The following is a 15,186-nucleotide window of genomic DNA, read 5'->3' as shown; positions in this document are numbered from 1 at the left end:
AGGAAAACAACAACAACAACAACACAGATACATACATCTTGCCTTTGTGAGGTGATTCTCCAATCATGTTTCCTGAAACCAGGAGTATGCATTTTTTGCTTCCTGACCAACTCCTTCCCTTTAGTTTATTGTATTTGCAGGAGTTTGTGTGATTCTGATTTTTTTAAAAATTGTTTACCCATTAAGCACATTGCTTTAGTTCTCGCATTAGTGGTTCTAAACATTTGTGTAGCTCACTAATACGTTATTTCTAACTTCTTAAAAGATCATATCCCTTTATAAGAACATGGGAATCTAAACTGCATTTGAAATCTTAAAAAAATAGACTTTTAAGCTAGCCTTTTTAGTTTTTTAACTCCAAATAATGGAACTTCTTGTTAACACCATAATTTCTATCTAAAGGTTAGTTTGAGACAATTGATGTCAGGATGATGATCGTATCAGGTGACCCTCTGGATCAGTGTATCTGAACATGGAGTCTGCAGTGTAAATTGCCCTGGAGGCTGGAAGTGCTAAGTGTCCAGTCACATTTGTACAAGTTAATGTATTTTGGACGTTTCACTTGCACTGATGCATATTATGCTTTGGGCCTTTGATTCGAAATAAACATAGTGGATGTGAGGGTGCATCGCCTAGATGGTCAACTTCGCAACTGAGCCTCTCTTCCCTGTGCCTGATCCTGCTTTCCTCACCCTACTGTGGCTCAGGTTCTGAAATCACCCACCACCCCCCGCCCCATGAAACCTCCCCTAGGCAAGTCTTAGGCTGTATTTCCTGGATGACCCAAATTAAGAAAATATTTTTTTAAATATGGGGATATGAAGAATTTCATTGCATATTTTACAAAAACTGCTTATTGGAATTTTGTTCAATATTTTGTTAAAGTCATCCATGAAAATATGCAGCTTATAAATTCTCAGGTATTATTCATAAAAATATTTGTCTCTCCTCAGAACTGGTACGATCTAATTACTTAATAAGAAATATATATTAGGTTGACCCACATGGGGCAAACACTACAGATCAAAAATGCTCAAATGTCTGCAATATCACAAGGTTCCACCTTATATAATATATATACATATATTAAACTTCCCATTTTCCCTTGGCTGCCAGGATGCTCATGGATAAATCTTTGTACTCAATTGAAATATTAATCTTCAGCCTACACTTCCTGGTATAAGTATCTCTTACCACATTCACACTTTATATTTATTTATAACAGTTTGGAAAATACGGAGACTAAGTACATACATTCTTTTAAATGGAATAAAATAGACTTCTGCGTATAGACAGAAGCTTGGATTTGACCATCGTTATGTTTAGTTTGCAATAGCAGCGTGTCAGAGTGATAGTGTTCAAGCATAGTACAGAGTTCTGGGGATATGATTTACTTACTGCTTTTGTAAGCGAAATTTCCTTACATTTGGATGGTCTCAATCTCTTTGAAAGTCCAATGAACTAAATCACAGTCTACAGCTGCTCCAGCTTTCTAGGTATAGACTTTGATATTCTGGTCATGGTTTACCAGCTCTTTTAGTGGATTCCCAAAGCTCTCCATGGTACTATGAAAGTTATTCAAACACTGTACTTTAATGACTCATTCATTCATTTATTGAACACATGCGAACACAATTTTAATCACCTGCTGTGTGCCATTCTCTGGGTTATGTACAGGATGAATGGCAGTAAAGCAGCCAGCAAGGTAAACACAGTCCTTGCCCTTAGATATCTCATATTTTTCTTCTCTTTCTCCTCATATCTTTCTTTTTCACTAATTTTTTTAATGTTTATTTAGTTTTAAGAGAGAGTGAGAGAGAGGGACAGAATGTGAGCAGGGGAGGGACAGAGAGAGAGAGGGAGACACAGAATCTGAAGCAGGTTCCAGGCTCTGAGCTGTCAGCATAGAGCCTGATGTGGGGCTTGAACCCACTGACCATGAGATCATGACCTGAGTTGAAGTCGGACACTTAACCGACAGAGCCACCCAGGAGCCCCTCTCCTCCTATCTTTCTAAACTTGGACTAGACCACAACTCTATGAAGGCAGACACTGTGGTTAGTTCCCTTCTACCTTCAGTGTACCACTCAGTGCATATGCATTTGGCACTCAAAAAAATATTCTTAAATAAGTGGATAAATGAAGAACGGCGACCTATCATTTCATCTACTTTATCTCACAAAATACTGGGGCCTTCAGTAAAGAAATCCAATAGCTGTGTGGCTGTGACTTCAGGCCAGGCAATTTAAAAATATTTTAAAATAGGTTGCATGTGGTTTAGTTGCTGCTTTACACTTACCTGCCTCATTGTTCTGGTATCAGTTCATTATTGAAGGAGATGGAGATTTTCTGGGCAGTAGTTTTTTTCACATCCTATTGTTATCTTTCCCTGCTCCACTAAGCTTTAATCCCTTATGCTTACCCTATGGATGTTCTATAACTGTTCTCTGACTGTCCCAGACAGTCTTCACTTTTGCCTACTAACCCATTGTAATTCTCTGTAAAAACAAAAAAACAAAGAAACAAAAAAAAACTCCACAATAATTTAGGCATAATTAGGGTTGATCCCATTTTATATTTTATTCTGTATCTGTATAGAATGGTCTAAAGAGGAGATGGTAGTCTTGCTTTGAGAAAGGAAACATACTCATGTGAGTTCTTTTCGACAACTAACATTTGTGACCATCTCCCAACTTCTTGTCTTCTTTCTTGTTTGCTTTCATCTTTTGTATTTGAGATTTCCTTCCCTTTGCCGCATGTACAGGGCCATTTCCTTCCAATACCTGATTTATAACCACTTTCTCTTATAATTCATTTTAAAAAGCCACTGCTTTTTGTGGCATTTTTAATTCATTGTACGCAACCCTAAGGTTTGGCTTTGCACTTTAGTCACTTCAATTATTTATTCCAGGGCCAAGATTGCATAGTGTTTAAGAAGGCAGGTTCTGTATTCCAGCTCCATCCCTTACTAGCAGAGTGAGAGGAGGCATGTCATTACATCTCTCTGTCTCAGTGGCTTCATCTACCTAGTGCAGTGAGGATACTAATGATACTTCCCTCCTAAGGCTGTAACAAAGATTAAATGAAATAATGAATGTAAATAGCTTAGCACAGTGCCTGATACCTGTTGCATATTATTATTATTATTATTATTACTGTAATTGTATATTAATACTACCCACCTAGATCATAATTATTATTATAATTATTATTATTTTTTTACTGTAATTGTATATTAATACTACCCACCTAGATCATAAGCTTGTAGAGCCCTGGGATCACATTTACGACTTCTCTTGTACTCTTGATGTAACACCAAATGCAATAAGTACTCTAATGAAGGCTCTTAGAGTCAATGGATGCAAAGTGAAAAATGAATTAGTTAATGAACGTTGTAAATTCTGATTCAACATACCTTTCTCAGAACGGGAGGTATTTTTCATTTGTAGGTATACAATGTTCTTTAGTCTTCTGTCACATTGTATGATTTGTAAATCTGAAGATGCTATTTATAATGTATATTTTGTGTGTATATGCAGATTAAGAAGGATTAACTAAAACTGTAAAATAATCTAAATAGCTACCCTAAAAAAATTACCACTGGCATTTTAATGAAATGTTATTTTACAACTTTAAAGCTCATAGCAATATAATTAGTAATATGTGTAATCTTTATTACCAATCTTAATCTTTTTTATATGACTGAAAAATTATTTTATGGAGGTACAATTAAAATAATGCTAAAAATGTCAGCATAACAGAATTAAACTAAAGTAACTACTACAATATTGTACCCCAAACCAGCTAATTTAAATGCAAAATACTTTGTGAAGGCTATTTATCTGAGCTAATGCATGTTAAGGGATTTAAGGAGTAGTTTGTGTCGCTGAAATAAAAGGAAAAATAAGCACTGTACCGCAGTCTTTACTATTGTTTAACATGAGGGAAATATTAAATAGGTTTATATATAGGCCACTTGAGGAAAATGTATTAGAAGCCACATCACAGCATAGTAAATATAAAGAGGACAGGCAGGCAATAGTACTTTCAGAGTCTTCTACAGGAAAAGCTTGAAATGCTTACAATTGCCCTTGTGCAATTAATGTTAAATCGTTAACTGTGATAACTAACAGAATTTTAAGGCTGTGTTTTGAAAAGGGCTTTCAAAATACTGGATAGTTGTTTAGTTGACACATGACACTGGTTAGATTTTTCTCTGAATGGTTCCTTCAATTCATAGTACTCTACGTGATTATTATTAAGTGAGAATATGGAAAGGTTTAAAAATAAGATGTTATTTGTTAACTAATTAATTAATTAATTTATGGAACTCTATACTGGGGCTTGAACTCATGACCCTAAGATCAAGATCGAATCAGACGCCCCTAAAAATAAATTTTTAAAAAATAAAAATAAGTCTAGCACAGAAACTTAAAAAAATATGGAAAAGTAAAAAAAAAAAAAATCACCTACATATTCGCCACCCATAAAGAATCACATTTCATATTTAGTGTATATATTTCTAGTTCTGCTCCATCTTGGATAATTCTTTAAAATATTTAATAATGAGGCACCTGAGGGGCACCTGGGTGGCCCAGTTGGTTAAACCTCTGACTTTGGCTCTGGTCATGATCTCACAGCTTGTGAGTTCAAGCCCTGCGGAGGGCTCTGTGGAGACAGCTCAGAGCCTGGAGCCTGCTTCGGATTCTGTTTCTCCCTCTCGCTGCCCTTCCCCCGCTCACGGTCTGTCTCTCTCTGTCTCTCAAGAATAAATAATAAAATATTAAAAGAAAATAATGAGGCGCCTGGGTGGCTCACTCGGTTAAAGGTCTTGGCTCAGGTCATGATCTCACGGCTTGTGAGTTCGACCCCGCATCGACAGTGCAGATTGGGATTTTCTCTCTCTCCCTCTCTCTCTCTGCCCCTCCCCCATTGCTCTCTCTTTCTCAAAATAAATAAACAAACGTAAATATATATATATTTAATAAAAAATAGTTGTGATTACGTCCCATAGAATATTTTTTGTAATATAAAAAATCCAGGAAATACATATTATATGAAAATTACTAATAATAGTGAATCAGCTATATTTTCCTTGTATTATTTTAGGCTTTCTTTGCTGGAACCTCAAAAAGTATCGGGGCTTATGTGTTTATTCCAAATTTTGGTTCGGCTGCATATTATTTTGAGGGCTATTCTTTAAAAAATGAATTAGCACTAAAAATATTTTAATAAGTTTAAATTACTTCTTAAAAACTATCACCTACTAGTATCTTGTATAAATTATGACAGAAGCACGAATCATAAATTTGAAAGAAGCAGATATTGTGGTGTGTCTGTCATAATTCAGTTGTTGAAGGTGGAACTCGAATTCACCAAATGTTACCACACGTTTGTTCTGTTTCTCTTTTGTAGGTCTCAGCACACCTGGAAAGTCCTGCGAAGTCCCAGCTACAGAAAGTGCAGAGACAAGTAAAACCCTTCATGACCCTTGACTACCAAATCGTCAACCAGACTCTTAAACGGTCACAGCCTCCAACGCCAAGCAGTGCGCTTCTGCTACAGCATGGGCACCCTTCTCCCGAGAGTGACACTGGCCTTACCGGAAATCCACTCACCAAGTTACTAACTCTTGGGAAAGAAGATGACAATGTGGAATGGCATGTATGTCTAATAGCTACTTATGAAAACCTATAATCAGGTTTTGAGGAAAAATGTAAAGAAATTGAAGTCTACATTTTTCCAAATTCAAATGCATTTAACACAAGGGATGTCTTCATGGATTCATATATAATAGTTAGTTATGCACATCTTAATTACTATGCATAATAAAATATAACAACTCATTTTTCAATACTCGTTTCAGTTATGTATCAGTGTGAGTCAAACTAAGCTCTAACAGTAATTTATATTAGAGAGATTTAGCTTTGTAAAGATTTCCTGGTATATTTAGTTAAAATATTTATCAATAGTTATATTATCTTAAATACCCATTAAAATAAAATAGGAAGAAGTTTTTTAAACAGCAGTCAATATGTGCTCCGAAATAAGACTAAAAAGCTTATTGCACTTAACATTTTATGGAATCGTATCTGGATTTCTTACTATTAATTATTTACTCATTTATAGTTTTCACAAATACATGTCTACCACTTACTAAATTACAGGAATTTAGAGGTGCCTGGGATACAAAACGAATAAAAATGTGTGATGTCATGGGGTTTATATTTATTGTGACCTGCTTATGAATGAATCTTCAAAAAGTACTGAAGAATGAATTGAACTGACAAACCACTAGACCTGGGGAAAAAGACTTCTTTTAATATCTCAGTGCAGGAAACTACATTCATAGCTGAAATTTCTATTCCTTTCTTTTTCTTTTTTTCCATTAGATTTGTTAGATGGAGCCATGATCCTATGATCTCCCACGTTTAATCTCCCAATCTACATTCCTGATGATTACTGATTTCAGGTTGCTGCTTTTTAGCTATTAAGTCTGTAGCCTCCAGTCACCAACGAGTAATGCTCAGTATCCCATTATGTGAATTACAAGTGACAGAGGAAGATTTCATTTTTTGCCAATTTTACTTTAATCTTGAAAAGGGAAAATAATAAGGATCTGATAGACTGTTTAATAAATATAAAACAACCATAAAACAGGAGTCTTTGAAATCCAAAACCGAGCATAAATCTTTACACGTATATTTACTTAAACTTCTCAGTAGTGGATATCTAAGGAATTTTGTTTAAAAAAGTGAATGTAGAGGTAGGTTTTCTATTCACTCTAAGAAGATCATAAAAATATATGTAGGATGAAAATCATCTGTATAGTAAATATTAGAACTCAACCAATACAATTTATCTTATAACCCCCTTCTTCCCAAGTTCATTTCATGGTGCAGAAGATTGATTTCTAAAGGAAAAAAAAATCCCAAAGATATGCATATGCCAGTCCTAGGCAAAACCCAGAAAATTATCTTATCATGTATCTTATGAAATATGTTTTCTAAAAAATAAGAAAGGATAAGTAACATATATCAGTGTTCTCAGTTTTTCTTAGTAAATGTTTTTATTCTCTAGACATACAGGTTACTTTTTCTTTTATAATTTTTCACGTTTTAAAGGAAATTTATTTGATCGTAGTGGTCTTTTCGATGGTGTCGAAGTTGCATGTCTGAGAATGGTTGAAAGCCTCAAGAGGTGTGGAGTTCTAGGGGCGATGTGCATATTGGCTACAGAAGACTTTTTCGTATTTTTTTAAACCATTGTATTTTCAACTAGGTATATAAAGTTTCTTCTATCATTAATGTCTAATCATAATGTTATCCAGTGTGTTATAGTTTTAATCAGTGTGTGTTCTCTTTGATTCGGCTTATCAAGTGCGCATTTTCACATCTGGCCACCATTCACGGTCTTGTTATCTTTCATAGCTAAGATGTATCCTATGTTGTTGCAATTTCCTAATATTCTTTGATTCGTGCTAGGCGTCCATGTCACAAAGCAGCAAGTGTGCAGTCTTTAGAGTCAGACCGTATGGGGTTAGAGCTACCACTTACTAGCCGCGTGGTCTCAATCCTTAACCTTCCCAGCATTTCTACGACTTGAAGAGTTGTTTTGATGCTTGCATTTTTAAAGTTCCAAACATAAAGGCAGAGTGGGGGCTCCGGAGAGAGTGGCTGTTGCCATCCTTTGGTGTTTCTTTCTCCTAAGCTTGTCTTCCTATGATCTCAGAGAGCAGTTCATTAATTCAGAGAAGACCTCAGAAAATATAGCTACCACAGAATAAGTCTGTGTAGAGCATCCTTAGATTCAGGATTTGGGGGTTGGTATTAGGAGTAACTTGATGATGATGAATGGTTTCTGAGACAATGAAATAGAAAATCAAAAGAAGCTTTCTTTTTTATTTTATTTTATTTTATTTTATTTTATTTTATTTTATTTTATTTTTTTTATCCTGGGCCTTTCCAGGATAAAATCCAAATTTGTACTCATGGCGCACAGGACCCTTCCACACTTAACCCTTGCCTCCTGATCCAGATTTATCATTCGGCGGCCGCATGCCACTCTGTGCTTCAGTCATATGGGTTCACTAGTGATTCTCACTAGTGGCCCAAGTTCTCTCCTCTCCTGTCCTTTCTTTACCAACTACTCATTCAGTCTCCAGCATTTGGCTAGATAATTGTAACTCTTCAAAATCCATTTCAGGTTTCTTCTCTAAGGTGCTTTTACTGGTGGTTCTCTGTGTAGAAGAATGCTTATTCTCTGCCTTTTCATGGCAATACCTATATCATATGGACAAAAATTGCACTAATCATAGCATTTTAACAGCACATGCTACATTTTAATTATTCATTGTCTTGTTTTCTTATCTGTTGTATCTCGTAGGAAGTATAAGTTGAAGGGGAGAGAAAAAAAACATTAGCAAACAATTATGATATTATGTAGAAAGGACAATGGTATAAATAGGAGCATGAAAGTGCTGTTCTTATTCAGAAATGTCAGTAGTAAAACTTAGTCAGAGAAAGTGGCTAGTGGGGCATTTAGCTAGATGAGATAGCACCAGTGAAGAATAAAGATGGGGAACAGAAGAAAATGAGGTGAGCAGAAAAAGAGTAGGCAGATTGTGGCAAAAGGTGACACCAGAGATATAGGCAATGGACAAATCACGGAAAGGTTGGCACTCTATGCTCAGCATAGAGTGAAAGGTTTAAATGTGGGGTTTGGGGTGACATAATTGGATTTGACTTTAATATCATTGTCAGCTATGTAGGGGAGGGGTCCTGGAGGGAGAAAAACAGTTGGGAGGTTATTTCTATGATGCAGTGAGAGGGGATGAGACCCTCTATTAGAACATGTTAGAGTTGAGGTATCTGGGAGACCACCATGTGGAGATGCTAGTGACGGCTAGAGATCCCAGTTTTCCCCGAGGAGAGTAGTCTAGACTGGAGGAAAATAGTTGAGACTTGTCAGCATGTGGGGAGTACTTGAAAGCTCAAATGAGAAAGAAAGCTCATGAGAGCTGTGAAGAAAGGATGGGATTGAGCCATCAACAATATTTAAGGGGTGGTCAGAGAAGAGGGGCTGTAAAGGTAAAATAAAAAGATAGCGAGTGTAGTGTCCTCGAAGCCAAAGAGTTAGTTTAAAGAAGGAAGGAATGGGGGCGCCTGGGTGGCGCAGTCGGTTAAGCGTCGGACTTCAGCCAGGTCACGATCTCGCGGTCCGTGAGTTCGAGCCCCGCGTCGGGCTCTGGGCTGAGGGCTCAGAGCCTGGAGCCTGTTTCCGATTCTGTGTCTCCCTCTCTCTCTGCCCCTCCCCCATTCATGCTCTGTCCCTCTCTGTCCCAAAAATAAATAAATAAACGTTGAAAAAAAATTAAAAAAAAAAAAGAAGGAAGGTGTGATCTAAATGCTCTAGTAGCTGAGTCTAGTAAAACAAAAGCTGGTAAATATCTACTGAATTTGGCACAAGCAGTTAAGAAAATGGCAACAAAAGGAATGTCAGTAGGATGGTGGGCAGAATCATTCTACCACCTTGAATTCAGAGTTGACAGAAGTTGGAGATGTTTAGGATGGCTAGGCAGAAAGATAACAAGGCAAAGACATAGACAGTCCTAAACTGAAAATTGTTTAGTTGATTTGCAACAGGGTCTAGATTGCATCTAAAAGGAAGATTGCATTTTGATGAGTGAGATAATGGAATTTAAGATTTTAGAAATGAGTGGTTTAGAGGATGACAAGACTCAAGGCCTGCCCTAAAGAGTAGGTGAAGAGAAGACTAAATTCAAATTTGTGATTTTGAGAGAAATGAGTTCAAATATTTAACTGCAATTATTGCTTTATTTTTCTGTAGAATTCTGACAAATTGTTGCTGTAGATATTTTCAGGTGTAAATGAATTTATGATCATTTGGTATTATTTTTCTTTTAAAATTTTATCAAATTTTATATGGTCTAATATTAACATTGCTGCTGTAGTTTCCTTTTAGTCATCTGTGGGACATCTTTTCACTTTATTTTCAGCTTTCTCTCTTACATTAGTTAAATATTACAATACCTCTTACAATTTGAGAAATAGTTTCTTGAACAGTGTGTTAACCCATTTACATTCTTGTTATTACTATTAGGTTTTATTTTCTTCATATTTTTAAATTACTATACTTTGATTATTTGTCATCTTTTTTTCTATCCTCCATTGAACAAGTTACGTTTTTCTTTTTTTCTTTGTTTTGTTACTCTAAATTTTCAAAATGCATAGTTATATTTTTTCTATATCTATCTCATTGTTCACAAAGATTTATGTTGTATCCTTAAGTAAAAATCTTCCTGAGTATGGTCTTACCTTATCCTTCTTGTTCTCACCTATCTTCCTGTACTGATATTTTATAGTATCTCTCTCTCTCTTTCTTTATCATCTCTCTGTCTATCCATATTCTTTTTGTTTAGACCACAAAAAAGTTACTGTTACTTACTCATTTTTCTTATATTTTGTATAGATTTCATACTTTTATTTGTAATCTAACCAGAGTATTTCTTGGAAGAGTGTTTTTCTTTTTTTTTAAATGTAAATTTAAGTTAGTTAACATACAGAGTAGTATTGGTTTCAGGAGTAAAATTTAGTGATTCATCACTTACATATAACACCTAGTGTTCATCATAAAAAGTGCCTTCTTTGATACCCATCACCCATCTAGTCCATCCCCCCGCCCACCTCCCCTCCGTCAACTCTGTTTGTTCTCTATACTACAGTCTCCTATGGTTTGCCTCTGTCTTTATCTTATTTTATTTTTCCTTCCCTTCCCCTATATTCATCTGTTTTGTTTCTTAAATTTCACATATGAATGAAATCATATGATATTTGTCTTTCTCTGATTGACTTATTTCATTTATCATGGTATACTCTAGTTCCATCCACATTGTTGCAAATGGCAAGATTTCATTCTTTTTGATTGCCCAGTAATATTTCATAATGTATAAATATATATTTATATATATATTATATATATACTTATATATATATTGTATATATATTATATAATATATATATGCCATTACTTCTTTATCCATTCATCAGTTGATTGAAATTTGGGCTCTTTTTTTAATGTTTATGTATTTATTTATTTTTACAGGGGGGAGAGGGAGAGAGAGAGAGTGAGAGAGAGAGAGAGAGAACGAGCAGCAGAAGGGCAAAGAAATAGGGAGACACAGAATCCAAAGTAGGCTCCAGGCTGTGAGCTGTCAGCACAGAGCTCAATGTGGGGCTTGAACCTACGGACCATGAGAGCTAAAGTCAGATACTTAACCGACTGAGCCACCCAGGCTCCCCTCAACCTTTTTTTTAATGTTTATTACTTTTTTTTGAGGGAGTGGGCTCTATACATAATTTGATTATTGTTGATAATGCTGCTAGTAACATTGGAGTGCATGGCCCCTTCAAATCAGCATTTTTATATCCTTTGGAAAAATACCTAGTAGTGCAATTGCTGGGTCATTGGGTAGTTCTATTTTTAACTTTTTGAGGAAGCTCCATACTATTTTCTAGAATGGCTGAACTAGTTTGCAGTGCAAAAGGGTTCCCTTTTCTCCCCATCCTTGCCAACATCTGTTGCCAACATCTGTTGTTTCTTGAGTTATTAATTTTAGCCATTCTGACAGGTATGAGGTGGTATCTCATTGTGGTTTTGATTTGTATTTCCATGATGATGAGTGTTATTGAATATCTTTTCATGTGTCTGTTAGCCATCTGGATGTCTTCTTCAGAAAAGTATCTATTCATGTCTTCTGCTCATTTCTTAACTGAATTATTTGTTTTTTTAGGGGTATTGAGTTTGATAAGTTTTTTATAGATTTTGGATACTAACCCTTTATCTGATATGTCATTTGAAAATATATTTTTCCATTCCATTGGTTGCCTTTTAGTTTTTTTGACTGTTTCTTTTGCTGTGCAGAAGCTTTTTATCTTGATGAGGTCCCAATTTCATGTTTGCTTATTTTTCCCTTGCCTCTAGAGACATGTCTAGTAAGAACTTGCTGTGGCCAAGGTCAAAGAGGTTGATTCCTTTTTTTCCATTAGCATTTTGATGGTTTTCTATCTTACATTTAGGTCTTTCATCCATTTTGAGTTTATTTTTGTGTCTGGTGTAAGAAAGTGGTCCAGGTTCATTCTTCTGCATGTCGCTGTTCAGTTTTCCCAACACCATTTGTTCAAGAGACTATCTTTTTTCCTTGGATATTCTTCCCTGCTTTGTCGAAGATTATTTTTGGGACCATACATTTTTGGGTCCGTTTCTAGGTTCTCTATTCTGTTCCATTGATCTATGTGTCTGTTTTTGTGCCAGTACCATACTGTCTTGATGATTACAGCTTTGTAATACTGTAATACAGGTTGACGTCCAGAATTGTGATGCTTCCAGCTTTTTTTTCTTTTCAATATTACTTTGAGTGTTTGGGGTCTTTTCTGCTTCTATGCAGATTTTAGAATTGTTTGATCTAGCTCTGTAAATAATGCTGGTGTTATTTTGATAGAGATTGCATTGAATGTGTAGATTGCCTTGGGTAATATAGATATTTTAACAGTATTTGTTCTTTTAATCCATAAGCATGGAATGTTTTTCCATTTCTTTCTGTCTTCTTCAATTTCTTTCATAAGCATTCTATAGTTTTCAGTGTACATATCTTTGACCTCTTTATTTAGGTTTATTCCTAGGTACCTTACAGTCTTTGGTGCAATTATAAATGGGATCCATTCCTTTATTTCATTTTCTGATGCTTCATTATTGGTGTATAGAAATGTAACAGATATCTGTACATTGATTTTATATCCTACAACTTTGCTGAATTCATGTGTCAGTTCTACCAAATTTTCGGTGGAGTCTTTCATGTTTTTTACATAGGAGTATCATGTTGTCTGCAAAGAATTAAAGTTTGACAACTTCTTTGCTGATTTGGATGCCTTTTATTCCATTTTGTTGTCTGATTGCTGAGGCTAGGACTTCCAGTATTATGTTGAACAGCAGTGGTGAGAGTGGACATCCCTCCTGTGTTCCTGACCTTAGGGGAAAAGCTTTCAGTTTTTCTCCATTGAGGAGGCTATTAGCTATAGGTCTTTTGTATATGGTTTTTATGATGTTGAGGTTATGTTACTTCTATCCCTACTTTCTTGAGGGTTTTTATCAAGAAAGGATGCTGTTTTTGTCAAATGATTTTTCTGCATCTATTGAGAGGATCATGTGGTTCTTATCCACTCTTTTATTAATGTGGTATAGCACGTTGATTGATATGTGGATATTGAACCACCCCTGCAGTGCATAAATAAATCCCACTTGATCATGGTGAATAATTCTTTTTCTTTAAATTTTTTTAATGTTTATTTTTGACACAGAGAGAGAGACAGAGCATGAGTGGGGGAGGGGCAGAGAGAGAGGGAGACATAGAATCTGAAACAGGCTCCAGGCTCTGAGCTGTCAGCACAGAGCCCAATGCGGGGCTCGAACTCACAGACCGTGAGATCATGACCTGAGCCGAAGTCGGACTCTCAACCGACTGAGCCACCCAGGAGCCCCTGAATAATTCTTTTAATGTATTGTTGGATTCGATTTGCTAGTATCTTGTTGAGAATTTTTGCATCAATGTTCATCAGGGAAATTGGCCTGTGTTTCTTCTTTTTAGTGGGGTCTTTGTCTCGTTTTGGGAAGAGTGTTTTTCAAAGGTCTTTTGCCTTAAAACCTCTGAGTTTTTATGCCTAAGAACAATTTTATTTCACCCACTTACTTATAGGATATTTTACTAGTTATAAATGTCTAGGCTCAAAGTTCTTTAACTTTAATACCTCAATTATCATCCCATTGTCTTCTTGTACCCAATGTTGTTGAAAATTTTCATTCTAGTCTTTTGTAGATCTTTATTTTTAAACTTCTCAAACTTTATAAATGTTCTTCCTTTGTCCCCAAACCTCGTGCTTTCCATACCTATTATCCCCATTTTGATTGAGTCAAAATAATTTGTTCTTTCTTGCATTTCATTATCTTCATTTATCATTTTGAGGATGCTTATTCTGCTGATTTGTAATACTTTTTTCTCTTTTTTTTGCCTCATATGTTATTTCTGTTTCATATGATCAAAATTTTGCGTTTATTGTCTTTTTAAAAATAACAACTAAATTCTTGTGATTAATTATAAAGTTTCCTAGAAGCTGTGGAGCGAAGTGTTTGAATGGATTTTAGATGTCAAAATCAATTTACATAATGGAGGAATCAACGTCATCAATAAATTAGGGAAAAAAGACTGTGATGTAGGTGGATGGCAGAAATGAAGGTAGCGGTGTTAGAGAAGCAAAGAAGAGCCTCCGAGGAGGGTGAACTTTCACACGTAAGAAAGAAAGGTTTTCTATTGAAATAGGAGAAACCTAAGCATATTTATAGGCAACAGGGAAAAATTAAAGATGCAAGAGAGTGGGTCATTTGTGATGTAAGTTTCCAGAAAGAGAAGAGATAAATGATATATATAATTTTTGGTGAAAATATTAGAAGTTCCCAATAGAAAAACATTTACCATGAATTGTGTTTAACATCCTTCTTTCCTCTGGTCTTCTTTACATCTGTTGAGTACAAATTTGCTGTCCATGAAATGGTAAACATGAATGAGAGAAATATCATGAAATTAAATTTTGAGTTTAGTTACAATCAAGGTTATATTTTAAAGCTTTCACAGAATGTACTAAACAAAAGAAATAAAATATGCATATTTATTATCCTAGGTCCTTTAAAGATCTCTTGATGCACATGGAATAATATGTTAAGTGCAGACCATATGTGAAATCTAAAAACAAAACAAACAAACAAACAAACAAACAGCAGAATCAGACTTATAAATACAGAAAACAAACTGATGGGTGCCAGAGGAAATGGGAGTGGGGGATGGGTAAAATGGGTGAAGGAGAGTGCAAGGTATAGGCTTTCAGTTTTGGAATGAATAAGTCACAGGAGTAAAAGGCAGAGTATAGGGAATACTGTCAATGGCATTGTAATAGTGTTGTATGGTGACAGATGGTAGCTGTACTTGTAGTGAGCATAGTCTACCATATAGACTCACCAAATCACTGTGTTGTACACCTGAAACTAATGTAACAGTGTGTGTGTCAACTATACTCAAATTAAAAAAAATAAAATAAATAGATAAATGAAATGCAGACC

The 15,186-nt window shown here is 35.4% G+C and overlaps 1 protein-coding gene across 12 annotated transcripts in view; it reads left to right on the top strand.

The window, feature by feature from the left end:
• The window catches only part of TFEC (transcription factor EC), a 189,561-nt gene that overhangs the window by 133,536 nt on the left and 40,839 nt on the right, over window positions 1-15,186 (top strand). For all 12 annotated transcript variants that reach the window (XR_007150364.1, XR_007150363.1, XR_007150362.1 and 9 more), the window contains one exon: window positions 5,416-5,664. Coding sequence is in view for 1 of the 12 variants with exons in the window: in XM_047850117.1 (XP_047706073.1) it covers window positions 5,416-5,664 (249 nt within the window). In the remaining 11 variants the exon portion in view is untranslated. The remainder of the gene's footprint in view (window positions 1-5,415; window positions 5,665-15,186) is intronic.

This window comes from Prionailurus viverrinus, chromosome A2 (assembly GCF_022837055.1).
Source record: "Prionailurus viverrinus isolate Anna chromosome A2, UM_Priviv_1.0, whole genome shotgun sequence".
NCBI lineage: Eukaryota > Metazoa > Chordata > Mammalia > Carnivora > Felidae > Prionailurus > Prionailurus viverrinus.
Note: the sequence above shows the minus strand (reverse complement) of the source record. Positions and strands in the feature narration are given on the sequence as shown.